This window comes from Sorex araneus, chromosome 3, assembly GCF_027595985.1.
Source record: "Sorex araneus isolate mSorAra2 chromosome 3, mSorAra2.pri, whole genome shotgun sequence".
NCBI classification, from domain to species: Eukaryota; Metazoa; Chordata; class Mammalia; order Eulipotyphla; family Soricidae; genus Sorex; species Sorex araneus.
Genome location: NC_073304.1, coordinates 157,998,196 through 158,024,948, shown reverse-complemented (window position 1 = coordinate 158,024,948; position 26,753 = coordinate 157,998,196). Strand labels below are relative to the sequence as shown.

The window sequence follows — 26,753 nt, the reverse complement described above, 5'->3', positions numbered from 1 at the left end:
CATGCAGCTGACCAGGTTTCAATTCCCAGCATCCCATATGGTCCCCCGAGCACCACCAGGAGTAATTCCTGAGTGCATGATCCAGGAGTATCCCCTGTGCATCGCTGGGTGTGACCCAAAAAGAAAAAACAAAACAAACAAAAAATTTATTTTTTTCTTTTAAATTTTAATTTTATTCTTTAATTAGTGAATCACCATGAGGGTACAGATACAGATTCACACATTTTCGAGCTTATTTTTCCCTCATATAATGTTCGCAAACACATTCCTCCACCAGTGCCCATTTTCCACCACCAATAAACCCAGTATCCCTCCCACCACCCCCCAATCCCATCTCCCCCGCACCCCACCCTTCCTCTGTGGCAGGGTATTCCCTTTGGGTCTCTCTCTCTCTCCAACTGGGTGTTGTGGTTTGCAATAGGGGTATTGAGTGGCCATTGTGTTCAGTCTCTAGACTACTTTCAGCACGCATCTCCCTTGCCTCGAGGGATCTCCAACCACATTTTATTTGGTGTCCCCTTTTCTATCTGAGCTGTCTTTTTCCCCAGCATGTGAGACCAGCTTCCAAGCCATAATTGGAATATTTTTTTAATTTAATCACTGTGAGATAGACCCTTACAAAGCTGTTTATGATTAGGTTTCAGTCATACAGTGTTCCAACACCCATCCCTCCACCAGTGTACGTTTCTCAGCACCACTGTCCCATTTCCTTCCCATCTCCCACCCACCCCTTACCCCCCAGGATGCTTTGCTTTCCTCTCTCTGTCTCTCTGTCTCTCTCTGTCTCTATATGTCTGTCTCTCTGTCTCTGTCTGTCTCGCTCTCTTTTCCTTTGGGGCACTGTGGTTTGCAACACGGATACTGAAAGGGAAAATACTTCCTTTGAAAATGAGTTCTCCCATACTGGGGAAGCCGCCGTTCCGGCCATGTATCTCGGACTCAGCGAAGCAGCATGCATGTCTCTGAGCGACAGCCGTAGACTGAATGACGACAAGGACAACTGTGGCCCCAGACAAACCCACAGTTTACAAAAAGACAGTGACGACCATGGAGTCAGTGAACCAAACAGCGGCCTGAGAGCCTTGCACAACTTGAAGGAAACTTTCCTGAATCTGTAGTTCAGTTGTCCTTTGAGCATGTGTGCTTTATCCAGCACTATCTTCCTGCAGTCCAGACAGTTCCCACATTCTGGCCACTCGCTACATTTTTGAAAATGAACAAATATAATACGACTTAACCCTCAAATTAAATGCTATCTTTCTTTTTTGCTGTTGTTGTATTTTGTTTGTTTGGGGGTCACAAACAAGCCGGTGCCTTGCTCCTGGTTCTTTGCTCAGGGATCACTGCTGGATGGGCTTGGGAGAACAAATGCAGTATCAGGGGTCAAACCTGAGTCGGGGGGCCCAGGCCAATGTCCTACCCAGCAGTCTACCTATCCACTCTGGAAACAGCAGCATTTTTATTTTTTAATACCCAGAAAACAGCATGAGAGAAAATACAGCAATTACAGTACCATTAGTCTATTAACAGTCTAGTTTACATAGTCTTTAAACTCTTCTAAATTTCAACTGAAAGGGTGTGTGGATCTGAGTCATTTAACAATTTTCTCTCTCAGAAAATGTCCTCTGACATTCATTCACAGAAAATAGAGTTTTCCCAATTTATGCATGCTATAATCATCGGTTAATTATGCTTCCGAAATAGAATTTACATCAAACTTCACAGAAATATCATCAGTCACCAATAAAAAAAAAGAAGAAGAAGAAAACACTAAAATAAGCAAACTAAAGTAGCAGCAGAAGGCAAGTTCATAAAAACAGACACCACTCAGGGCTGGAGCTATAGCACAGCAGGTAGGGCGTTTGCCTTGCACGAGGCTGATCTGGGTTCAATTCCCAGCATCCCGTATGGTCCCTGAGCACCGCCAGGAGTAATTCCTGAGTGCATTAACCAGGAGTGACCCCTGAGCATCACCAGGTGTGGCCCAAAAAGAAAAAAAAAACAAAACAAAAAAAACCAACCAGACACCACTCCCAGCTGAACGAAGAGGAGAGGAAAGTACCAGGTCACCCTCTCATGTCCCACCCTGCATGAGGCCTTCGCACTCACTTCCCTTTGTTGCTCTGGCCGTTGTTTCCGATGAGCCGCCCTCCCCTGCCTGGCTAAGGGGCTTGCACTTCCTGTGCAGTGCTCACTGAGGCTGGTGCTCTTCGTGCTCTAGTGGGTGCACATGTGCTCCTCTGGGCCGTGCCTGGCTGGGGGCTCCCAGGTGAGGGCTGCAGTGCGTGCTGGGGGGCAGTGGATGATGACGACGTGTGCACCTTCGATGGCCAGAGGGGCACTACCTGGCGTGTGGTTTGGGCTGTGGGGTTCACCGGGGTTCACAGGACTTGGTGGTTGGTGGTGCCCCGTCCCTCCCTGCCCACACGCCTGGCCATGCCATGCTGGGGCATAAAGGGCAGTGCAGGACACAGGGTTGGAATTCAGGACCACACGCTGTCAAGGCGGGCCCTGAGCCATTGGAAGCCCCTCCAATCATGATGCTGTGGTGGCTGTTTTGTGGGGCGGAGGCAGCAATTAGGAGGCCCGGAGCTGGGGAGGGGGAGCAAGGGGGGCTTCCCTACTTTCTGTGCCAGGCAAGAACTGAGGATGCAGTGGTGCCCGGGCCCTGTGCTGTCGGGGACTGTCATGCTACCCTGGACATGCTCAGGTGATCCCAGGATGCACCCAGGGCTCTGAGAACTGAGTGGTGTAGGGGGAGTATACAGGAGTCGGGCGTATGCACGACATGAGTCAGAACTGAGTCTCTCGGACACCGCTACTTTAAATCTGTGTTTTGTTTTGGGGCCACACCCAGCAATGCTCAGGCTTATTCCTGGTTCTGTGCTCAGGAATTACTCCAGACAGGGCTCAGAAAACCACATGGGATGCCAGGAATGGAACCCAGAGCATGCAAGGCAAGCAGCCTACCCACTGGACTATGTCTCCAGCCCTCAACATTAAGGTTTTGACCTCTTATTTTCCTTGTGGAATTTAATTAGCATGTTCACTACCGCTATCGTCAAAATGCAAAAGTGCCTTTAAACCGTTTAAGCCTAACAGTTAAGCAAATGCTCGGCAAATATTTTCTATCATTACCCTTTCACAAAGTAGTAACATTTACCCTACAGACTACAAACTGAAGACTTTTTTTAATATATTCTTTAATTTTCAAAAGTATTCTGCAATCCCACTACTCAACAAGGACATCCCAAATTTCCTGCAGGAACACCTAGCACCACTTGGCATATTATCTACGCAATTATTAGCTTTTCCTTTGACCCCCAAAAATGAAAGTTCCATGAAGGCAAGTAACGTGTGTTTTGTTTAGGGATCTGCTCAGAGAGTCTAAAATAGTGCCTAGAATAGGTTCTTTACATAATAAAGAGTCACGGGGGAGAGGGAGTAAAAGCTAAAATATCCTTCCTGTGAGTAACACTTCCTTGGTTCTTGGCCCCATACTCAAATATTCATATAAGCACAGACATAACTTTGTCTTACCATTGCACTAAGCGTTTCTTCCCAATCAGGCCGCTCTCGAGGGTGAATGTTTCGATGTAATTCTGGGACAAAATCATCCTCTTCAGAATGTACCGAGGACTTCATCTTCCTAGGGATCGACATAGGAGACAGATAAGCATTCCCACCTTGGTGAAAGCTTCCCGATGGCCACAATTTGGAGAACAGATAAGTGATGTCAGATTAGATGTTTGGTTCCAACAGCTTTCATGGCTTGTACTGGTTCTCTATTTCTCCAACAGCGGAGTCTTTATCAACTGATTAAACACCCGCCTTTATTCCAGGCGATAAAAATGAGGGTTAAGGGTCTGCAGAGCAGGGGTTGGGGCAATGCAGAGCAGGGGTCAGGGATGTGCTGGCATTCATAGGACTCTGGTTCCATCTCTGGCACTGAATGACCTTGTCGAAGCACTGCTGGTGTAGGTGCACGCAGCAGACCCCTGGCACTACAGGGCCTGTGCAGCACCAGAGCCCCGGGCCCAAGGATTGAACTGTCCATCTCACTGGCCAAGGCAAAAAGCGGATAGAGGGAAAACTTTGAAAAATAAAGCATACTTGTTTACATTCAAAAGACAAGAACAGATAAAGGCATGATGAACTAAAGGCAAAAATCAAATCAATGTCTCCAACTTCAAGCCAAGGATATTAAGAGTTTCACAACCAATGGACCCCAGGGCAAGCATGTGATGTAACCGCAGCCTCCAAACATCAATGTTAGCCATTATAAAAAAAGAGTTGGGCATTTCCTCCAACAGATAAACAAACAGATACCTCCAGAAGGAGCCACCTGACTCCTAGGTATCTAAGCAAGGAAACTAAAAACATCCACCAAGAGCCTGTGTAAAAAATTTCACATGGGGCTGGCGCCATAATACAGAACCTGGGTTGGCTATGTGCAAGGGGTTTGCCTTGCACATAGCCAACCCAGGTTCCCCGGCATCCCATATGATCCCCCATGCACCACCAGGAGTGATTCCTGAGTGCAGAGCCAGGAGTAACCCTTGAACATCACCAGATTTGACACCTCCCCCCTCCCGCCCCCGCCAAAAAAAAAAAAAAAAGAAAGAAACCCTTACACGTGTTACTCATAATAGCCAAAAAAGAGCTGGAACAACCTACAGGTCAATAAATAAAATGCACCTAACTCATCCAATAAGTGTGACTTGGCCGTTGAGGTGGGAAGAGCGCGGGCTCATGGCAGGGCCATCTGAGATGCCCAGAGCACACCGAATGTGACCCCAGGCATGCCCCAGCCCAGCGTGTGGGAGCACCGCTAAGAAGTGCACGCACTGTAACTCAGGACTTGAGGGCCACAACCGTGTGGGACCCCGGGGAGCACTGCATCCAGGGCGCCAGTGCCACAGCATGCGGTGAGCACTAGAGCCACAAGCACACACGGACGCCCCAGGGAAAGGGCAGCGTCCTGTGCGCATGACCACCCGTCATCACAGAGGGAGAGAAGAGAGAAGAGAGTGCCAACGCACGCTGGCACACGGGGCATGCAAACACGGTGCCAACTGGGGAAAGGAGTCAGGCACGGAGACGACCTGCCTTATCACTCCACTGGCAAGAAAACTCAGCAACCCTCAATTTACGAGAGGCAGGAAGTACACTGGGGGCTGCCAGGAGTCAAGGAGAGATGAAGAGTCACTTAATCGTGACTCTTAATTTTTCAATTAACTTTTTAATTCTTAATGGAATTAAGAATTTTCAGGGCAGAGTGATGTGTGGGTAAAAGCTTTTGAAAGATTTGTTGAAATAAAGTATCTCAGCCTACATATTTACTCATCACTCTCTTTTCCCAATTAATTTCAACAGTCTAAAAACTTTATTATGCGAAATGCATTTAACTTTGCCAATAATTCTAAATAATACTGGTTCTTCCCTAAAGGACTGCCATAAAACTATGCTTTCAAACATTTTAATACATACATGTATATATATATACACATCTAGCATATATATAAAATGCATCTTACAGGGGGTGGGGGACGGACGGTACTTTAATTGCACATGGCTCACCCAGTTTGACGCCCAGCACCATACATGGTGCCCCACACACACACTACCAGGAGTGAACCCTGAGCAAAGAACCAAGAAGCAACTTCTGAGCACTGCTAAGCATGGCCCAAACCACAAAAGAAAACTCCCTCCTGAAATATTTAAAAACAAGTGGTCACAAATGTGCAACTTTGTGAATGTACTAAAAACCACTGAATTTTATATTGCAAAAGTATGGATTTTGTGGCAAGCAAATTCCATCTCAATAGAAAGCAATGGCGTTTAAAATCCCAATTCAACTCAATAGGGACATGCTGTCACAAAAGTGTCAAATCAAGAGGACAATAAAATCTATATACAAAATGTAATGGCTTTAAATCTATCAAGAAAGAGGGCCGGAGTGATAGTACAGCGGGTAGGGCGTTTGCCTTGCATGTGGCAGACCCAGGTTCAATTCCCAGCATCCCATTCCTAAGAACCACCAGGAGTAACTCCTAAATTCAGAGCCAGGAGTAAGCCCTGAGCACTGATGGGTGTGACCCAAAAAGGAAAAAAAAAAAAAGAAAAAAGAAAACTGAAAGAACAAGAAGAAAAATAAACTACAATCACAGTAAGAAATTTCCACAAACATTTCTTGGAATAAGTAAAACAAACAAATAAGTAAAAATAAACAAACAAAACCCTCACATGGGACAAGAGTTTTAATACTGTGGGTAGGACACTTGCCTTGCATACATGTGACCTAGATTCAATATCCAAGATTCCAAATAGTTCCCCGAGCCTGCCAGGAGTGATCCCTGAGCACAGAGCCAGGAGTAAGCCCTGAGCACTGCCAAGTATGGCCCCCAAAAGCAAAAACAAAAACACCTCAAATACATAGGAGAGCTGAGCACTATAATTTTCCTATTTAAACTAATATATACCATTATTCTCAGTAACTACAGAAAAATATCATGTTCCCCAATATATATGTCAGTTACAGCTCAATAACCCTGGGGAACAGAGAGCACCACTAACACATTCTACTACATGAAGTCCAAAGACAGACAAAAAGTAACTATTAGGACAGGAGTCAGAATGGCAACATTTGGGAGAGGCACTGGCCAGGTTGTGTCGGGTACTGGAAATAATCTGTATCTTGGTTGGGTTTGTGGTTAATAAGTTTATACACTTATCACTATGGATATTCTTCAAGCTATGTATTTAAGATGTGTGAATTTTATTACATGTAAGTCATACCTTAATGAAAATACAAAGCAAAAATTAATTGGCAAAAATTAACATATGATTTTAAAGGGTATAAATATAAGTTTATATACATTTTGCATCATGTAACAATGAATCAATTCCATAAAGATTTAATATCTGTTTGTTTGGCTCTTGTGTTTGATGCTTTCTAAATGATGTACAAATTTACCATTAGAGAGTTTAACTGTCGTTTCACAACTAATGAAAAAGCCAGAGCAAACTGCCAGCCATAAAACCTGAAGACTCCAAAACCATAATCCTGAGTTTTCTGTAAAACATCTCCAGAACTTGACTTGTTCTTTTCTATCACAAGAAAGAACAAAGAGAAAAATACTTTTCTCAAACTGTGGAAACCAGCCTTTGCTCGTTAAAAAAAAAAAATTATCTAAACCCTTGACACAACTTTGTATTTACATAATGTTCTTATTTGTAACTTGTGAAATGTAATACTCAACAGTTTTGAAATTCCACAGAGGCGTTTGAGAGATAAAGTGCCCGAGAAGTATATACCACAGGAACTGCTGAATGCCAGGGAGATCGTTTTTTGATTTTTGGAGTAACTGGTAAGTAACAACAGAACTTTGCCCCTTTATTTTAATTTCCCTAGTCTTTCTTTTTATTTCTGGTTCTCTGATGCTTTGCTTATACAACTGTATAAGTATTTATGTATAGTATTTTACTGTATATTTCATTAACCAGTCCCCTATCGGTGGGTACTTGATAATTCCCTAACTTTTCCTATTTTTCTATTGTAAATAATGTGACATGGAGGTAAATATTTGTTTTCATTCAAGTACATCTGAAAAACAAATTCTCAAGAGCAGTATCTATATATATATACATACATATATACTACAGAAATGTATGTATACATATATACACATTAGACATTTTTTCAAAACTAGGTTGTCAGTCTTCTCTTTACCTACTTTTCTTTCTTTCTATACTAAAGAGATCAGCCATCACTTTGACAGTGGGTTCGTCCCAAATATGTCTGAGGTTATTTGTCCTGCCATTGTTTTGACCATTCCGGTAGTTCTATATCCTACAAAGCTGGATTTTACAATTCTTCCTTTTGGGAATTTTGCTTTTTAAGTCACAGTTCAAAATGCCTTAACCAAGTCAGAAGATATTTATTTTCCCATGTTTCCTTCTAAAACTTTTTATGACTTTATTCAATACACTTATATCTCTGTTGAGAATTTATCCCTGGTATTACTGCACTGGACTCCAAGTTTTCTTTATTTTCCACAGATACATATCCAGTTTCCCCCAAAGTATTTAGTGAACAACACATTGTCTCCATTGGCTTTTGAGAAGCTACCTTCCACTGTATGCAAATCTCCCCATGTATTTGCTATCCAATCTACCATACCAAGTGTGCCAGAAACACTAGATTTTCCTCACCAAGAAAGTGAGTGATAATATCTGCTTCTGCTGGGTTTTCTGGCCACCACCCTTGCCCCCAACCCAACAATAAATTAGCTAAAATGAACTTACGTAGAGTTTGAAAAGCATTCTGATCACATTTTTAAACATAAACTCACATGCTTAGGAGGTAAAATATTGCCAGTTATGCACAAGATATATTCTTTTTATTTCCAATAAACTTCCTTTTCTTCAACAATGTTTTACATTTCATTGGCCAAGGTCTAGAGTTCTTTGTTCAGTTTATTTCTGGCTATTTCAGATGTTATTGCATAGCTCCTAAGAGTGGCCTCTGGTGGCTGGGGTGATGTGCCTCAACTGATAAAGCACATGCATAGTCTGTGCAAGACCCTGAATACAATCCCAACCGCCTGACCACCCACCGAGCCCCACCCCTGCACCAAAGGTGGGTAGTCCGTGTGGTCCCCAAGCAGCACCCAACCATCATGGGTCCCTAGCAGGCTGAGCTGTGCTGGGGGTGCCCTGTGTTTTGCTAATAGCACCTTCACTTCCATTCTACCTCTCCCTGACTGCATTTGACACACTGTCATTAGCCCTGTGTTTCAAATAAGAAAAACGGCACTTGTGAACCCTTCTTAGTCATTTGGAGTGTGGGAGAGCATTTAGCCTGCAAGACCCCACTTCAGCATGGTGATGACGGGGAAATGGAACTCTGAAAAGTCTGTGAGAGAAGAAAGGGAAGTCAATCTGTCACACAACCAGGAAAAGACTACAGAGATCCTGGTCAACTTCTGGGAGGCAAATAATAGAAAATCAGGTAGGGTCAGACAGACAGACAGACAAACCACAAGAAAAACTGGTTGGGGAAGGCTAGAACCCTGCTCTCACCACAGGAAATGAAATACCTGTCCCAAAAAATGTATGGAAACTGGAAAACTATAATGTAAAGAAACATAACAATCGATGTGAAGGGCATGGAGCGTGAGTGCCTGCATCTGCGGGAATCGAGGAAGAGGCTGGACCTCATGGAACTTCTGCAGGACACAGCGCAGAGGGAGGTAACGAGGGGCAAGGACTTCGCTTCAGAGTCAAAAGCGTAACTTTGACAGGCACATTTAAAAAACCAATAACAGCATAAATTTGGCTGTCAGAACAGCCAGGATACACATACTGAATGAAGCTGCAAGGCTGAAGAAACCTGAACATATATTATGTAAGTGTGTTATATGTATATATCTATAGAAGAACACAAAACTTCTCTCTCAGGCCAAAGAGAGTACAGGGGTTAATGCTCTTGCCTTGTCTATGAGCAGCCCTGGTACAATCTCCAGCACCCCATACAGTCCCCCAAATCCTGCCAGGAGTGACCCCTGAACACAGAGCCAGGAGTAAGCCCTGAAAACCACCACATGTGGCCCCCCAAACAAAGCATAAGTAAGCAAAAATTAATAGAGAATGAAAATTTTTGAAAGATAATAACATATTTTAGAAAGGCATTTCCCAACATGAAGACTAAAATCTATAATTTAAACTCACTGAGGTCCAAGCATTTGAGTATATGCAAGAAATCAGAGTACACTAGACAAGAATGAGTGCTTAAAGGAGGTAAAGGGATATCCATGATACCCTTTCAGTTCCTGTACTGCAAACCATAATGCCCAAAAGGTGTGTGTGCGTGTGTGTGTGTGTGTGTGTGTGTGAGAGAGAGAGAGAGAGAGAGAGAGAGAGAGAGAGAGAGAGAGAGGAAAAGTGCCTTAGAGGTAGCAGGCTGGGGGTGGGGTGGGAGGGAAACTGGGGACACACTATTGGTAGGAAATTTATACTGGTGATGGGACGGATATTCCGGAATATTGTTTGACTGTAACCCAGTCTGAACAATTTTGCAATTGTGTATCTCATGATGATTCAATTTTAAAAAATAATTAATTTTTTAAAAATCAGAGTACAACCTCCATAGAACTTATCTGAACAAAATACAAGAAAATATCCATTAATAATAAATGACTCAAAGCAGGTGCGTTAGATGGGATCTACATAAAATGCAACAGTAAACACTGAACAATGATGTATAAAATTAAACCTGAGTGAATGACCAAAAAAAAAAAAGTAAACATCAAAAAAACAAGATTGGGAGTGAGATGGTACAATGGTGGCAAGTGAACGGGTACCAAGAGTGTCATCCAGGGAGAAGGAGGCTGAAAGAAAGAGACATGAATGTATTCTGAAGATCATGAAAGAATGGGAAGCAGAGAAGGTGGGGTGGGTGTGGGGGAGAGAGAGAGAGAGAGAGAGAGAGAGAGAAAGAGAGAGAGAGAGAAAGAGAGAGAGAGAGGTGGCAGGGAAGAACAGTACTCATGGGTGGGAAGATGATTCCGTTTTCAAATGCTAACAGAGAAAATACAAACCCGGGTATGAGAGCACAGAATGGCAGAATGGGTAACTACTCACTCATGGAAAGGAAAAGCCCGGAGAACTGTAAAACTAAGGACCTCAAGGCCAAGAGATACTACAGGGGGTTAAGGACCTTGCTATGACACAGTCGTGTTCAACCCCAGACACTGCATGGTTCCCCCACGCACTGCTGGGTGTGGCCTAGACCCCCCAACTCCCCAAATTAAAGAACTGAATTTTTTCTTTTTTGCTTTCTCAAGATTATAGTCTTTTGAAAGTATTTTCAAAAAGAAATGAGCCATATTTCTTTATTAAATGTTTTAATAGTTTGGAATATTTTTTCATTAGCAAAGTTTAAATGCGTAACTATGTGTACACAGAGGGCAAAGTTTAAGGAAAATAGGTTGGTTTTCCCTGACAATTTCATTTAACTTAAAAAAATAATTATTACATTGAAGGGATTACATTGAAGGGAAGGTGTTTACAGTGGTACTGACATTTATGGTCTAGGAGTGCACAGTGACCTGTATTTAGTGACTTGTATACGCCAAGGCCATACATGTCCACTCACCACCACCAAAAGGCCTGTGACCCAGCCCCCATGGAAAATAGGCATTTTCTATTTTAAGGCAGTAACTCAATTAAAAAGGAGCTAATATATAATCTTATATAGGTCAGATGTCTAAATCTCCTCTTGAACATCAAAAAAAGTCACACTGATACAAGAAAGGCTCACCTTGGATTCCATCCCAAAGAGTTTAATTACTGAAATACCAAGAACGTCTTGTATTAGCATGCCCCATGGTTAAGCCAGACTCATTTCACAGGTTATAAAGGCAACCTAGTGGCTAGACTCCAATGCCCCATGAGTTTTCTGAGATACAGGGATTTCCACACTAGAATCTTCTCATTGCAACTATTTATTATTTTTGTAACACTAGTAGGAAGATGCTGACTGAAAGTTAATTTAATGTCGAAAAAAATAGTGTAGGGACTAACCTATACTCCAATCTCAGATTCCAGAATAATGAAAGCATCACCTTTGCTGAAAAATACACCTATTTGTGGCATCATCCGCAGTGATCATTACTGAGAATGAGAGGCCTGTGAGAAGTCACAGGATCTAAAATGGGCTTCTGTGTGATACCTGCCAATGGTTAATTGTTAATGCTACCTCTCTACCCTTCCAAGCCCATAAAAACTGACGGTGACTTCCAAAGTCAAGAATTTGTGAGGCAAACAAAAGAACAGGCATGGTATTTAAAGTAAACAACTATGAGACTGGTTTACAGGTTTCCGGGGCTACTTAGACATCATCACTCTGTATTTGAACACTGCAAGAAATCTACAAGAAACAATACTCTCACATGCTGTGGTGCCCAGGGCCAACTCCTGGCTCTGTGCTCAGGGGGTCACTGCAAGAGAAACTCAGGGACTAACTGGGGGTGGCCACAAACAAGGCAACTGCCTTGACCTCTGTACTATCTCTCCAGCCCTATGACAATAAATTCATGGCACCATTTCAACTAAGGCAGAGAACAAAAACTACCAACCAATCTAGCACCAAGTTCATAAGCTATCATTAGTCGTGTGATGCTATAAGCTAATAAAGACATGGTAAGAAATTAAAATGTGTACACTATTAAATCTCGTAACTGTTTCAAAGTATACATCGTCATATCTGCCTCTCATGTAATTTTTGAAAGACTGAAATAGGATTATTTGATAGACATTTCTACCCTCACATGCCGAAATACTAGAACCTTTCATGAGTGTGATTTGGTAACAATTCCTCAGTGCCTTAGCAGTTCTATCTTTGTATTACCTCTCATTTACATTGGCTGCAAAATCTATACAGCCCAGCTACTCAAAAACTCATCCAAATAAATTTCAGAACTGAGATATCAGCGATTTCCCCTTCAAAGTTATTGCTTTTGTCAGTGAATTAACATTTAATAGCACATAGGTTTAAGAAATATTTTATAAAGCTAAAGTTTTCCACTTTCAACTCCAGTTACTCCTGGGTTAAATCTTACGTTCCACTCTGAACTGACAATGTGTTCTATGTGGCTTTCTGAGCCAAAATTTACACATCTGGTAACTGGGAGGAAATACCCACTTTGCAGGTAACTAATGTACTAATATAACCAAAGATGGTTACATGCAGTACTGAACATATTTGGCTTTTCATACTACATATATACTTTTATACTACACATAACAACTTCTAAATATAATGTCCTTCCTTACAAGAATTAAAGCATTTGTCTTTCCTTTTCTGCATCCAACTCCCCCTTATTTACAGAGTGCTTATGTGACCTCCTAAAGGCAGTTCTATTCTCTGGACTCAGGATCACTGAGTGCCAGTCTAAAAAACTATTTGACCAAAATGATATGGCGAAAACCACCTTCACTCTAAATGGGATCAGAAAACAAGAGACTTGTTAGTTAGTGGTAGGCAACTCTGAACTTCACAGACAAATATGAACAAGATTGGACAACTCTCCACAGAGCTAGTATGTGAGAAAAGCAACCTTTCCTCTAGCCGAGACCAGAAGTGTGTGCGATGCCAAGCCGCAGGACACACACAAATGCTCTCTTTAGACAAGTCTTTCCTCCCCACACAGCTCTAGCCGGGAGCACCAGATACATCCATCCCAGGCGCAGTGAGCCTTGACTAAGCCGTGGCCCATCAGATGACACAGGACTATTCTTTCCATAAGTTCAAGCCCACCTTGGAAACTATTCAGATAAAAAGAATACACAATCCATGTCGTTGTGTGTATGTGTGTGTGTAATTTAAGCAGAATGCAACCAGTCTTGTCAGTTGGGTTACTGTGTGTTGGCATGATTGAGGTGCGCAAGAACATTCCTGAACAGTTCTTACTTTCTACATGTATTCTACAAAAACCATCCCCACATCCCACACGGAGTCTACAATGTGGTTCTCGCAGTGTCACAGCTGCCACCCACCCCTCAGCTGACACACACAGGCAGCTCTGCTAGGTACTGGGGCGGGAACACTGCCCTGAAGGGTTTCCTTGGGTCTTACTGCCAAGCAGATGAGCAGTGTTGCCTGAAACGCATGAAACGTGTCCTGACCCCAATCTCCTTACTAAACTTACGTAGAAAAGAAGATCAAATCTCAAAGAGATTTTTGTTTTGGGAGAGCCATGCCAGTACTCAATAACGAAATACTATACTGGAGAGAAATGCCCTACGGGGGATCAGGGTGTCCTGAAGCCCTTGCACTGGTACTATGCAGACTGAGTTTCTCAGGATGGAATGGCTGTCACATACTCCTTGGGGCAACGCAAGCTCAATGGGACACAGATTTACTTTTAAATCTGACTATGTAAAGGAAATGCCATACAAACTCTGTGCCTAATAAATAAATCAACATTGACAGACCCTATCTCTTACAAGAACGAAACCCACATTGTTTCCTCTGGTAAACATTGGAAAATGCCTTTGACAACTTCAGTAATAAGACAAACCGTTTTAATGCAAACAAATACTTCATTCTAACTGTTCTTAAGACACTGTTCATTTGTCAAGCTAGAAACTGTATGTAACATTAGCATGCCATGGAAGAGAAGTGATTTACATAAATAAAATTATGGGGAGAATGGGGAAGTTGAGACAAAATTAGAATTTCATACTAATAAAAGAGTTCATTTTACCCTTTGAACATTAAGTTATTCTTTAAGAATTAAAACACTTGTTTGTTTAACCGATGATTCGCAAAATTAATATTATTGAGTGTTCCTAATAGTCACCCCCCCCCGCTGCCTTGTCACTTATCCTGATTTAAAAATAAAATCTGTGGGTAAAGAAATTCTTTAACTTCAGAAAGGGGGAGACTCTTTTGAACATTAAACACAAAGACAAGATCTGAAGAAAAATAATGGTATGTTCACCTACCCAAGTACTCATAGGTAAAATTATAAAAGATGTTTAATTAGCCTTGTGGGTGGCAGTGATAACATGCAGTTCAGACTTCTTCAGGAGATTTTTAATGCCTCCAAAAATATTAATTTGCTAACCTTGTCTGAAAAAGGAAAGCCAGAATAAAGCCTCATAAAATCTGCACCATTACAACCGAATTAAGAAACGGTCTGTATCCCGTTCCCACAAGCCAAGTGAGACCACTCCATTCACCAGTGTCAGAGAGCATGGAGCACGTGTTTCAGCGGGGTGCATAGCCTTAAACACGTCTACTAGGAAATGACACTAGAGAGTCAAACCAAGAGAGACTGGGAGGGGAGAAAGAGCAGTAAGTTATTAAGTCCAGGAGAAGAGTAAGGCTCAATGTCATGAATTAATATGTACTTAATCCAAAGACTTTATACATATGAATAAGATCAGTGAAACAACCAATATGTACTTAATCAAAAGATTTTATACATATGAATAAGATCAGTGGAATTATCACCCCCCCACACCAAAGGAAAAAAAAATATATATATATAGAGAGAGAGAGAGAGGGGAAGAAAAATCTCTCAGATTCCCATGCAGATCAAATCTATTAGCTACAAATCAGATACAGGAAGGGGTAGTAGTTCATTCTTTGTCTCTACCTGCAATTCCTGAAATGCTACTACAGAACCTGTTTAACATCTTCTCTCACTGGTGTTCTAAGGAGTCATTTAAAATCTGTTTTACAAGCTCGGGGCAAGTTGTGGAATGAAGAGTGCTCTCTACAACTAGAAACCTGTCCTCTTGCACAGGGAACTGCAAGTCTCGCTGAAACAGAGACCCAGACCACAGACGGGGGCAGAGGGTACGGGAAAGGAGGCGGGGGGGGGGGGAGGGGGAGGGCAGCAAGAGGTGTGCCAGGGCCAGAGTTACCTGGAATCTTTTTCTTCTTCTTCCCCGTCCCCCTCTTCATGGTCGGTCCCCTGCGATGTCACTTCTGAGTCCACCCAAAAGACGCTGTCATCTCCCGAAGTGCTACTCTCGCTCTCTGTCTCCATTTCGCATTTAACACATTGGATCCTCTGGGCCCGGGAGCCAGAGGAGCGACGCCGGGGTGTGAAGGCTCTACCGGCTCATACTCGGGTGTGTGGCTACCACAGACCCGGGTCTTAATTACAGCCACAGACAGGAAATCACTGACAGCACACTCACTGCGTCTGTCAGTCCATCCGTCTGACGGCTCCACCTGCCCATCCAGGTCCTCCCACTGCCCGAGGCTCCGTGACCTACTTCGCCAAATGCGCGGCCCAAATAAGGTGCTTTCTCACCAATTCTCGGGGGGTTACTAACTTTTTTGTTGTTATTGTTCTCTTCTCGAAATGTCCAGTGAGTATGTGGGAAGCTGGTGTTTTCAAAATACCCGGCTTCCCTGATTTCTGGACGTTAGAGAATTTAGACTTCAGAGAGGTAAATGAGAAAAAGGAGGGGGGGGGTAATGATAAATCAAAGACAGGGTCTCCTGGGCCAGGCACAGAAAGGGAACCCATCAGAGATGACATGGGGGATCGAGATGCAGAGAAGAGATAAGCACAGACCTGCCCAACTTGACACCTTCTGACAAACACCCGGATTTCCTTCCCTCCACAGTCACTGCCACCCACGCCTCCCTCAAGCACCCAAAGAGAACACGACAGCCAAACAACCCAGGTCTTTGACAGAAAAATAAATAAATCAGTGCTACGAGACTCTGACAACTGCGACAAAAACCCCAAGTGCTTTTTATGCCATGCAGAGGCGCAGACAGCAAGAAAAAGAACTAGCTGGGAAGTCGGAGAAAAGTACATCACGTGTGACACCAACCACAGCACTGCTGTTGCGCAGACACCTTGCTGGGTAACAACCAGAGGCGTGTCTGATACTCAGGATTCAACAGCAGCAAACTGGTAAATCCTAATTTTCTATGATGTCTGATTGGAGCGACTTGAAGATATCAACTTGAGCTACTTGTACATTTACATATTTGAAAATAACGAAAAGAAGCAGCTAGCAGACTTTGCTTATATCATACCTTCTTTCCTTTCAGTAAAACTACTACTGGGACTGGAGCAATAGTACAGCGGTAGGGCGTTTGCCCTGCACACGGCCGACCCGGGTTCGATTCCCAGCATCCCATACCATCCCCTGAGCACTGCCAGGGGTAACTCCTGAGTGCAAATCCAGGAGTAACCCCTGTGCATCACTGGGTATGACCCAAAAAGCAAAAATTTTTTAAAAAAATAAAACTACTACTTATAAAATGCTTCTATTTTCATCTGACCACTTTAATTTTTATATAGTCAATCTATATTGAATGGCAGGGCACCAAAAATATTCCTACTAGAAACCAAAATTTGTTGACATACTTTAAAATCAGTTTATTTTTTAAATTTTTTTAAATTTTATTTTATTTTTATAAAGCTGTTCACAATATTTGATTACATTTAATATTCGAACACCAATCCCACCATTATTACACCTTCCCACCTTCATATTTCAAATGTTTCCATCCCGAACCCAAAACCCTGCCCCCAAAGCAAATCGAAGTAATTTATTTTGTATTGCTTATTATGAATTTAATGGTCAAAAAAAGTTTCCTTAAAGGAAAGTGTGTGGAGATTGTTGTATTTCACCCAGAAGCCATTAAGTCCTTCTACAAGAGATTGGTAACATGTTGTTAAAGGTTGAGCCTTGTGTGCTTATATATATCTATATAAATATATTTCCCCCTAGGACTGGTTTGCCTTCTGCTTTAAACCCAATTAAATGTGGCATGCTACTCTTGGTATATTGGTGATGTAAACTATGAGATGTCTCGTGGCTGCAAATGTGGCCACGCAGTTTCCAGGAATAGATTGACTCATGGGTGAGGCTTGTCTGAGCGTGTGGAAAGCGGCCGTGAGCACAGTGGTAGTTGGTTCTGGAGGTTTCAGCTGCTGTGGTTGGCTTCGTTTGGGTGTGCAGGGGCCTCACCCACCCCCCTCCACACCCCAAATGAAATAGCCTAGCACAGGGTCTGGAGGCCTGGCTACGGCATATCCAAGAGTCAGGTCAAAGTCAAATTGTTCATCTAGATAGTAGCTAATAAGGAAAACGATGGACACAGACATATCTAGTAAACTATTCTAACAATTTCCACTGAAGACAAGGCTATACCAAATCTTGATCTGAATAATCATTTAAAACATCCAAGAGTCACTGAAGTCTCTCTATGCCACAAAACCCAGTCATCTTCCAAATATTCTGACAATTAAAATTAATCCCTTCTTCACTCCACATATCAACATTAATTTTCAACGGATCAAAGACTTAAACATAAAACCATAAAGGAAATTCCCAGGAAAGCTTCTGTCATCTCAAAGTGCATACGTTCTTATAATTTTAAGAAGTCTTAAAACTAAAAGGCTAATAAAACAAATGCAAGTTTCTCAATATTCCCTAACAAAGAACTATGCGCAAAGCCAAAAGTAGTTGAGGGGGGGGGAAAAAAACCTTGAAGACATCAAAAAATGGTTCATTCTCTTAATATAAGTGCCTAGTCTACAAATGCTCATGACTCAAAACCCAAAAACAAAAAGGTTAAATAGCAGAAAAATATGAAAGAATCTTAAAGAGTTATAGAAAGTATTTGACTTCACTCATAACAGGAGAAAAACACACACACACAGTAAGGTACTTTTTATTTCATCTATTAGATACAAAGATTTTTTTTATTAGTGAATCACCATGAGTTGCAGTTACAAACTTATGAACTTTCATGTTTGCATTTTGTTTATATCCCTCCACCAGTGCCCAGTCACCTCCCCCAATGTTAGATACAAAAATTTTTAAAAGTTGCTAACATACTGGAGGAAGACAGGAAAAATAAACATGTGCTTTATATGGGAATATAAATTGGTACAAACCCCATGAGGGGTAACCTGGGGGGAAAAAATCTACCAAAATTCAAAATGCACGAACATCTATTTTGGCATAGCAATCCCTTTTCTAAGACAGTACCTGAGGTTTAAAAACAAAAAGAGAGAGATGTACAGAATTAGTGCGGCAAACTTCACTTCAGCAAAACAGAATAGCAAAAACAAGCTAACTTCCTCATTACCGGACATGAGGAAATGTGCTCCTGGGATACCCACAGACAGGAAAGCGCTCGAGTGTGAAGGAAACGCAAGGCAGCCTGACTGGTCGTGATCTGGAAGGAACTCTGAGGTATACGTCCTAAGGCAAAGAAGAACAGGACGAAAACAAAATGTCACGTAGGTGACGTGCTGGAGCTCCTGTGTCCAGGGACAGGAGAGGGAAGCCGGCTTGCCTGCTTGGGCAGGCAGGACAGCACCGGTGGCATCTGTCACCAAAGGGAAAAGAGACAGCCAGAGAAGAGGGTGGGAGGGAGACTGCCTACCACTATTGATCCATGGGGAGATCACAGGTAAATAACCCATGCAGGAAGGGCATTTTCTTACATCGTATGGCAATGACACCCAAAGACAATAGAAATGAGGCCCAGGAGGACTGGTCCACGGTTGGAAGTTTGCCACAAGGAAGACTGGGGGGGGGGCGTGCAGTGAGGACAGAGGAGGGACCACCATGGCCACAATGGCTGGAAGTGATCACTCTGGACAAGAACTGGGTGCAGAAAGGAGGTAACGAGATAGGCACGATACCCTTTCAGTAACAGCATTGCAAACCACAGTGCCTAAAAGAAAAATAAAAGGTGGGGAGGCTGGGGGGGGGGCAGGAGGTCAGGAAACTGGGGACAGTGATGGTGGGGAAGGTGCCCTGATGAAGGAGTGGGTGGTGGACACTGTAAGGCTGCAACTCAATCACAGCTTTGTAACTGTGGATCTCATAGGGATTCAAATTTTTTTAAAGTTTCAATGTCATAAATGAAGACAAAGAAATGGCTTTTCTTTTGCTCTCCATCTCTGTGTAGGTGGCTGTCCCCACTCCCCACCTTGCTACTTCCAATCACCAGCCCACCACCCAAAGGGTCTCTCTGCACCTTCCTCCCAGCCCTGTGCCCTTCCTCTGCTCCACCATCCTTTCCCTGCTTTTTCTTAAAAAGACTATATTTATATATATATATATATAAAATCTTGATCCCGCAGAAAAGAATCTGATTTTAAAATATTGAGTATCTAGGTCTTTTCATCTTGACAACTCTAAGTCCTTTCATGTATTTTTGTTGTCCTATTGATTTTTTTCTCTTCATCATCCCTTCTGCTCTTTTATTCCTAAGGGTCCACCCTCCTCACTCCCCCAAGCCCTTTCTAACGTGAAGCCTTGGGCTGTGCACAGTGTCTTTAGAAAGGCCCCATGGCACAGTGCTAGTCCAGATGCCACTTGACACTCCGGCCTGCCCAGCTACCTCTCTCACAGTGAGACCTCCACCTCACCGTTCTTCAATCCGTGATGCCAGCAGACCAGCACTGACACCAAGACACCCTAGACCAGCAGTTAGAACCAAGGCACAAGCAGAGTCCACACCTGTGGTCCAGGTGGCTGAAGACCACAGTTCCATCCTACCAACCTGGCATGTACGTGAAAGACCTTTGAGACCATTCTCGCCGTCTCTGTTTTTAAAAATTCAACTTCAGAATCAGTGTTTCTGTCTTCTGGTTCTTCTTCCATCACCAATGCAAAGCTGGCAGCAAGAAGATGCCACAGACCAGTCATGCGTGGGGCTCCCACACATGTGATGGGGGCGGGGGGGGCACTCCACACTCCTCAATGGCAGGTCAGGGACTTAACCCCTTTCCTCCTGGCTGCCTTAGAGCTGCAAGAGGCTTCACAGCAAGAAATAGGTTTTATAAGATATATATGTAATATATATTATCTTATACAAAAGATATATATAAGTGTAAGATATATCTTATATATAATATATATAAAATTTCCCCCTTGCAGTGTTAAGAATCAACCCCCAGACCTTATGCACGCAAAGCTTGTTGTGTCTACCACTGAGTCACACCCCCAGGCCCACCAATGAGCTTTTATAGATCCTATTTCTGACCCAAACCAAGAAGTCGCCAATGGTGATTAAGTACCAGCTAATTCTTTAACTACTGTTCAAAGGACAAGGAAGCTGAGGTAGCCCCCTGTAGCACAGAGAATGCATTCTTGGCAGCAGTTTTAAGAATCTCAAATTAGGGCCAGGAATGTGTCTCAGTGGTTAGAGCACTGACCTTACTTGTGTGATGCCCCAGGTTCAATCCCCCGCACAGCAAAAAGCAAACTCAACATCTCAAATCAGAACACATTGTTTTCAAGAGGGATGCTTTATGCTTTCTTTCCCTATAAGCAGCTGTAAAGTAGTAACAGCAAATATATACTGAGTGCTTGGGTTAAGAGCCAAGAATCGTGCTCGCTACTTAGGGCCTTTATATAATTACTTACAATTATGTAATTCTCACAGCCATCTTCTGAGGCAGGTGCTATTTTGATCTTTCTATTACAGGTGGAGAAATAAAGTTAGCTAGCATAGTGATTTGTCCAGGGTCAATGGTCATAGATTTGGATTAAAGATACTTTTGTTTGCTCGGTTGGTTCTGGGGCCACACACACTGGTGCTCAGGGGCTGCTCCCAGAGCACTGCTGAGGGGCTCCCGATGGTCTTCGGGATCCCCTACAGTTGTGTGGGCTGAGCTGGCCCCCAGCATGCGCTGCACACACACTAGCCCTTTGAGCTGCCTTCTACCACCCCCTAAAAATACTATTTAAGGATTTCATATAAGAGAGGGGCTGGAGCAATAGCACAGCGGGTAGGGCGTTTGCCTTGTATGTAGCTGACCTGGGATTCAATTCCCAGCATCCCTTATGGTCCCCTGAGCACCGCCAGGGTAATTCCTGAGTGCATGAGCCAAGAGTAAACCCTGAGCATCACCGCGTGTGACCCAAGAATAAAATAAAATAAAATAAAATAAAATAAAATAAAATAAAATAAAATAAAATAGAATAAAATAAAATAAAATATAAAGATTTCATATAAGATCTAACCGCCATACAAAGCATTATTTCTATGGGAAGAGTTTTCGTCCCGGTCCTCATGTTGTTCATGAGCCCACCCTTCTTCACACTTGCGGTTTTGTCCTTTGCTGCTGGTGGTGACACCAGCGGGGAGGGAAGGCTGGTGATGAAACTGCTGAAGTCACATTCACCTGCACCCCCATACCTGTGGCCTGACAACTATAGAAAGGCTTGTGACCACAGTCACACATGTTACAGCAGGGGCAGATCTAAGGTCCCGATGTGCCACTCGGCAGGCCTTTTCCCATTATGGAAAAAAAAGGCGGGGGTGGAGGGGGTGAATTGCTTTTATTAGATCTGTTCTGTGGAGTACATGGAAAACAGACTGAGAGAGCAAAAAATGCCTCCTGACTCAGACACCAAGCTCCGGCCACAGAAAGCTTCACAACTATGTCTCAGGATACATATGAAACAAGAGAACACAATTCAGTGTGAAAGTTCCAATTTCTTAGTAAGTGAGAAACTAAGTGGAAATTTTATAAGTGTATGAATACGCTCTCTCAGAATTAAACTGAAATAACCTACTGGGCTTTAAAAGAATTTTTTTTATTGAGATTTTGTGGTTTACACTACTGTTAATAATGGTTTCTCGTGCACATAATTAAACCACCACACCCATCACCAGCATACCCACATCCCCTCCTCCCTAACCCCAACAACCACTGCTCTCAGGCACCTTCCCCAACTCAATTGTGTGGAACAGTTCCCCTGTTTTGTTGCCCTCAGGTTTCTGTTGTTGTGCATCTTTAAGTCCCACACATGAGAGAGATCATTCTATCTCTTTTCATCTAGCTAAGTTCACTCACCATGATAACCTGCAGTCCCACCCATGTTGCTGCAAAGTGAATGATTTTGTTCTTTCTTAGAACTGCAGAGTGTCCCACTGTGTAGATAGACCACAATTTCTTTTTTTTTTTCTTTTTTTTTTTTTTGCTTTTTGGGTCACACCCAGCGATGCTCAGGGGTTACTCCTGGCTTTGCACTCAGGAATTACTCCTGGCGGTGCTTGGGGGACCATATGGGATGCCGGGGATCGAACCCGGGTCGGCCGCGTGCAAGGCAAACGCCCTACCCGCTGTGCTATCACTCCGGCCCCTAGACCACAATTTCTTGATCCCATTCCCCCATGGTTGGTATCCTGGATGTTTCCATACCCTGGCTACTGTACTAAGGGCAGCAATGAACATAGCTGTGCAGATCCTTCTGAATTAACATTTTGGTGTTTGGGGGATAGATGCCAAGAAGTGGCACCACAGGATTATATGGGAGTTCTATTCCTCTTTTTTTGGAAAGATCTCCACACTGCTTTCCACAGAGGCTGAATCCAACAGTAAGTGAAGGTCCCTTTCTCACTACACCCCACCAACGCTGCCTGTTCCCAGACTCTTAGATCTGCTCCCTTCTCACAGGCCTGAGATTACATCTCCATGTTTGGATTTGCATTTCCCTGATCACTAGTGACAAAGAGCATATTTTCATATGGAGAAAGGACCTGTTGTTTTGTAGGCAAATGAGGGTTTCTGTCTTTAGCCAACTAAGTGAAGATTGAAAGCATACTCCCAGACACTCAAGTTTTTCCTAATGCAAAATGTTTATTACAAAGAAGGAATCTGCTCCCAATAATCACATCATGCCTGGCCATGCTTTCACTGGACCACTAACTAGGTAGCATCAATTGGTACAAACTCTATAATCGTCATCTCATATGAATATTGGAGAATGGCATGACAGTCTCCCTAATCAGAACCTTCCACACACTAATTGCAAAAAGACTTCTAAAGCACTGTATGGAGCAAAGGCTCTCACGTTTGTTTGGCCTCTACAGGATGGGAGGTGAGGACAATGGTGACGGGTGTGGTGTTGCAATTCTGTGCATGGTAAAGCCCCAGTAACGGTACTGGAAATCACAGAACAAAATTTAAAGATTCTAAAACTTAAATTATTAAAAAAGCAAATTTATTTAGCTTACCACCACCCCATTAAAAAAATTATTCCGAGTCCTCCAAAATCTACCTTCTTTATGCAAACAAAAAGAAAGCACGCCCAAATGTACCAGAAGTTTCTCTTACCCATTATAATAAAAATGTTTGGAGTTTTGATTTTGGGTTTTTGTTTTTTGGGGTTTTTTTTTGCGGGCAGAAAACTCCCAAGCAGTGTTCTGGGGCCCTCCCAGCAATTCTCACCCAACCAGGTTGGTGGTACAATGGGAGGGTCTGAGGAGACAGAGCTGTGGGCCCTGCAGTGCCCCTGGGACCGTCCAGTCCTGCATCCAGTGACAGAAAGAGGGCCAGTCACGTGTGGTGCATGTACCTTAACCGGGTACTAGCTCTTAGCCCAAAAGAATTTTTTAAGACACAGTTATGTATGTTTAAAAGCTTGGGAAACTGTAACACACACAACATACACACACACACAAACACACACACACACACACACAAGCGTTGAGATGCCAGAACCAATATAGGTGGTTACCAAAATAGAAGGAAGGCGTGGGTAAATCAGGTAAAAGAGAACGACTGTGTTTAAGGTCCATTTAGCAGGGACCTTAATTGGTATTCACAGATGGTGATTCTCAGGGATGCACACCTAAAGCTGATACAATCTCACCATGCCAAGTTTCTACAATGAAAGCAGAAACAGGATCCGTTTGGGTTTGTTGAGTTCGGCTGGGTTGAGTCTCCCTCCAAGTACCGGAGATCACCTGGGCTACACCACAGGAACCAGGTGGAGGCAAGAACTGGATGCAGGTGGAGGCCAGAGTGATAATACGGCACAGTGGGTAGGGCATTTATCTTGCATGTGGCTGACCCAGGTTTGATTCTCAGCATCCGTGCAGTTCCGCAAGCAACACCGGGAATAACTCCTGAGCACAGAGCCAGGAGTAACCTCGGAGCATCACTGGGTGTGACCCCAAAACAAAACAATACCGAAAAAAAAGAACAACGCAAGCCTTATTGTGCCCATGTGAGCAAGCTCCCTGATCTGTAACAGCAAATCCTTTTGTTTTCTTTGATAAGTTACTTAAATTTATCTGTAATACTTTTTACTCTTTAACGTAAACAATGTTAATTATCTAATTTTTCAGTTTTAAAGATGTGAACAGCATGAGATTTTTAAAAAATCCACTCCAGGGGCTGGAGCGATAGCACAGTGGGTAGGGCATTTGCCTTGCACGCAGCCGACCTGGGTTTGATTCCAGCATCCCATATGGTCCCTGGAGCACCGTCATCGCCAAGAGTAATTCCTGAGTACAGAGCCAGGAGCAACCCCTGTGCATCGCTGGGTGTGACCCAAACAACCACACACACAAAAAAAAAATCCACTCCAGAAGGCCAAGAAGGGCTCAGCACCTTCCTTTAGGCGTGGGGTCGTAAATTCCACCCTGGGTGCTGCATGTATGTGCCCAGCACTGTGCTATTATTTAGCTTACTGCAACCCCATTAAAAAAATTATTCAGCATCCTCCAAAATCTACCTTCTTTATGCACGAAGCCAGGTGTGGAAATACCCCCACTAAAGTGGGCAGTGCCCAGAGGACAACTAAGCGATATGCAAGTACTGTGGTCAGGAGTGTGGGTGCCCCTCTGCCCCCAGTAAGTGCTGAGGTGTGATACCCCAGGCGAGTTCTTCAACTAGGAAGTTTGCAAGCCCCACAATTAAAGGTGCAACTCAAAGCACCAACCCTAAAGTGGATGACCCCCACAGGCACAGGGTGGGGAGGAGGGGGGGAGTGTGAGCCCCCACACCAGACAATGAGCACGCCCAGGGGTGCACCAGTGCCCAGCTTGTGTGTGAATCTGGTCACAGCCAATAGTAACAACAAAAGGGAAGGGAAAAGGCGAGAAAATTCACTCCAGGGCTTTTCCTGAGTAGTTGAACACTAAATCTCAGCATCTTACAAACCACATAAATCATCAGTGAAACTTTAACATGTGCATAGGAGTGAAGGACTGGAAGGAATTAGGTCCCACAACTACGGAATATAAATTGAAAAATAAAGGCAGAGAAAATAAATAATACAACACTATATGCAGACCTAGGTAAATCGAACACGGAGAGCGAGAATAAGGAAAATAGCAAATGACAAAGGCAAAAACATATGTCTAGTCAAAATCAGAAAACCTGACAAGTTCTTTATGTATGAGAATATTAGAGTCGTGAAATAAGTATGTATCATAAGTCACTATGAATTCAATTCCTAGTCCACATGTTTCTCATCCAAACTTGTGAAGAACCAAACTGTACAATATCCCATGACAGCCCATTAATAAAGAACACTGTAATACCGACACCTAACCATAAACAACTTTGTCACTGGGTATCTTATTTTGATTCAATAAAAATTTTTTTGAAATGGAAAAAAATTTTATGTTAATGAGTAGGAAAAATTAATATTTTTAAGATTACCAATGCAAAACATTATACAGATTGCAACACCTAGCAAAACTCTAATGGTATTCTAAGAGGACATGGAACATTAATATATATGGAACTTCAAAAAAAGTCAAATAGTCAAAGCACTCATAAAAGTTGGTAGGCACTGCATCACATTTCACAACATTAAGGCTACTATAATTAAAAAGTGGTAAAATTATTAACAAAAATTTTTTTTAAAGAAATCTAATGTTGATAAGTGTAAAAAAATATAACCCCTCACAGTTGAAATCATATCACTTTGATTTACTGTTTCCCTTTCAAATTTTAAGAAAATCCAGCCCAGAGGACCAGAGAGAGAGAACAGGAGCCAAGACACTTGCCTCACATGTGGCGAATCCTAGTTCATTCCCTAGCATGATCCACAGCTTATGGTCCCCAAAGCACCACCCAGAGTAATCCCTGAGCACTGAATCAGAAGTAGGCCCCAGGCATCTCCAGGTGCAAAACAAAATAACAGAAGACAAAATGAAGAAAATCCAATCTAAGAGTATTGGTTTCAATGGTGAAGAGCTTATGTTGGGCTCTTTCCCCCTTGCTCTTGGGTAAGGGGTAACACAGGGTGCCACCACTCTACCAGATGAAATTAAAATGGTACAAGGCTGCAGAAGACAAAGCATGCAGAACCAACAAGCTGGCCATGCACACACAGAACAATCCCCTTCCACAATCTTTAGCATTCCATCAACACACTCAAGACACAGAAAAACAGCAACACTTCAGCAGATGTGTTAGAATCTGGAGATCTCAGAAAAT

The 26,753-nt window shown here is 43.0% G+C and overlaps 1 protein-coding gene across 5 annotated transcripts in view; it reads right to left on the bottom strand.

Annotated features, from left to right (window-relative positions):
• The window catches only part of ARHGAP32 (Rho GTPase activating protein 32), a 259,745-nt gene that overhangs the window by 127,551 nt on the left and 105,441 nt on the right, over window positions 1-26,753 (bottom strand). For all 5 annotated transcript variants that reach the window (XM_055133619.1, XM_055133617.1, XM_055133621.1 and 2 more), the window contains one exon: window positions 3,541-3,649. In XM_055133619.1, the coding sequence (XP_054989594.1) occupies window positions 3,541-3,645 (105 nt within the window). In that variant the 5' untranslated portion in view covers window positions 3,646-3,649. The remainder of the gene's footprint in view (window positions 1-3,540; window positions 3,650-26,753) is intronic.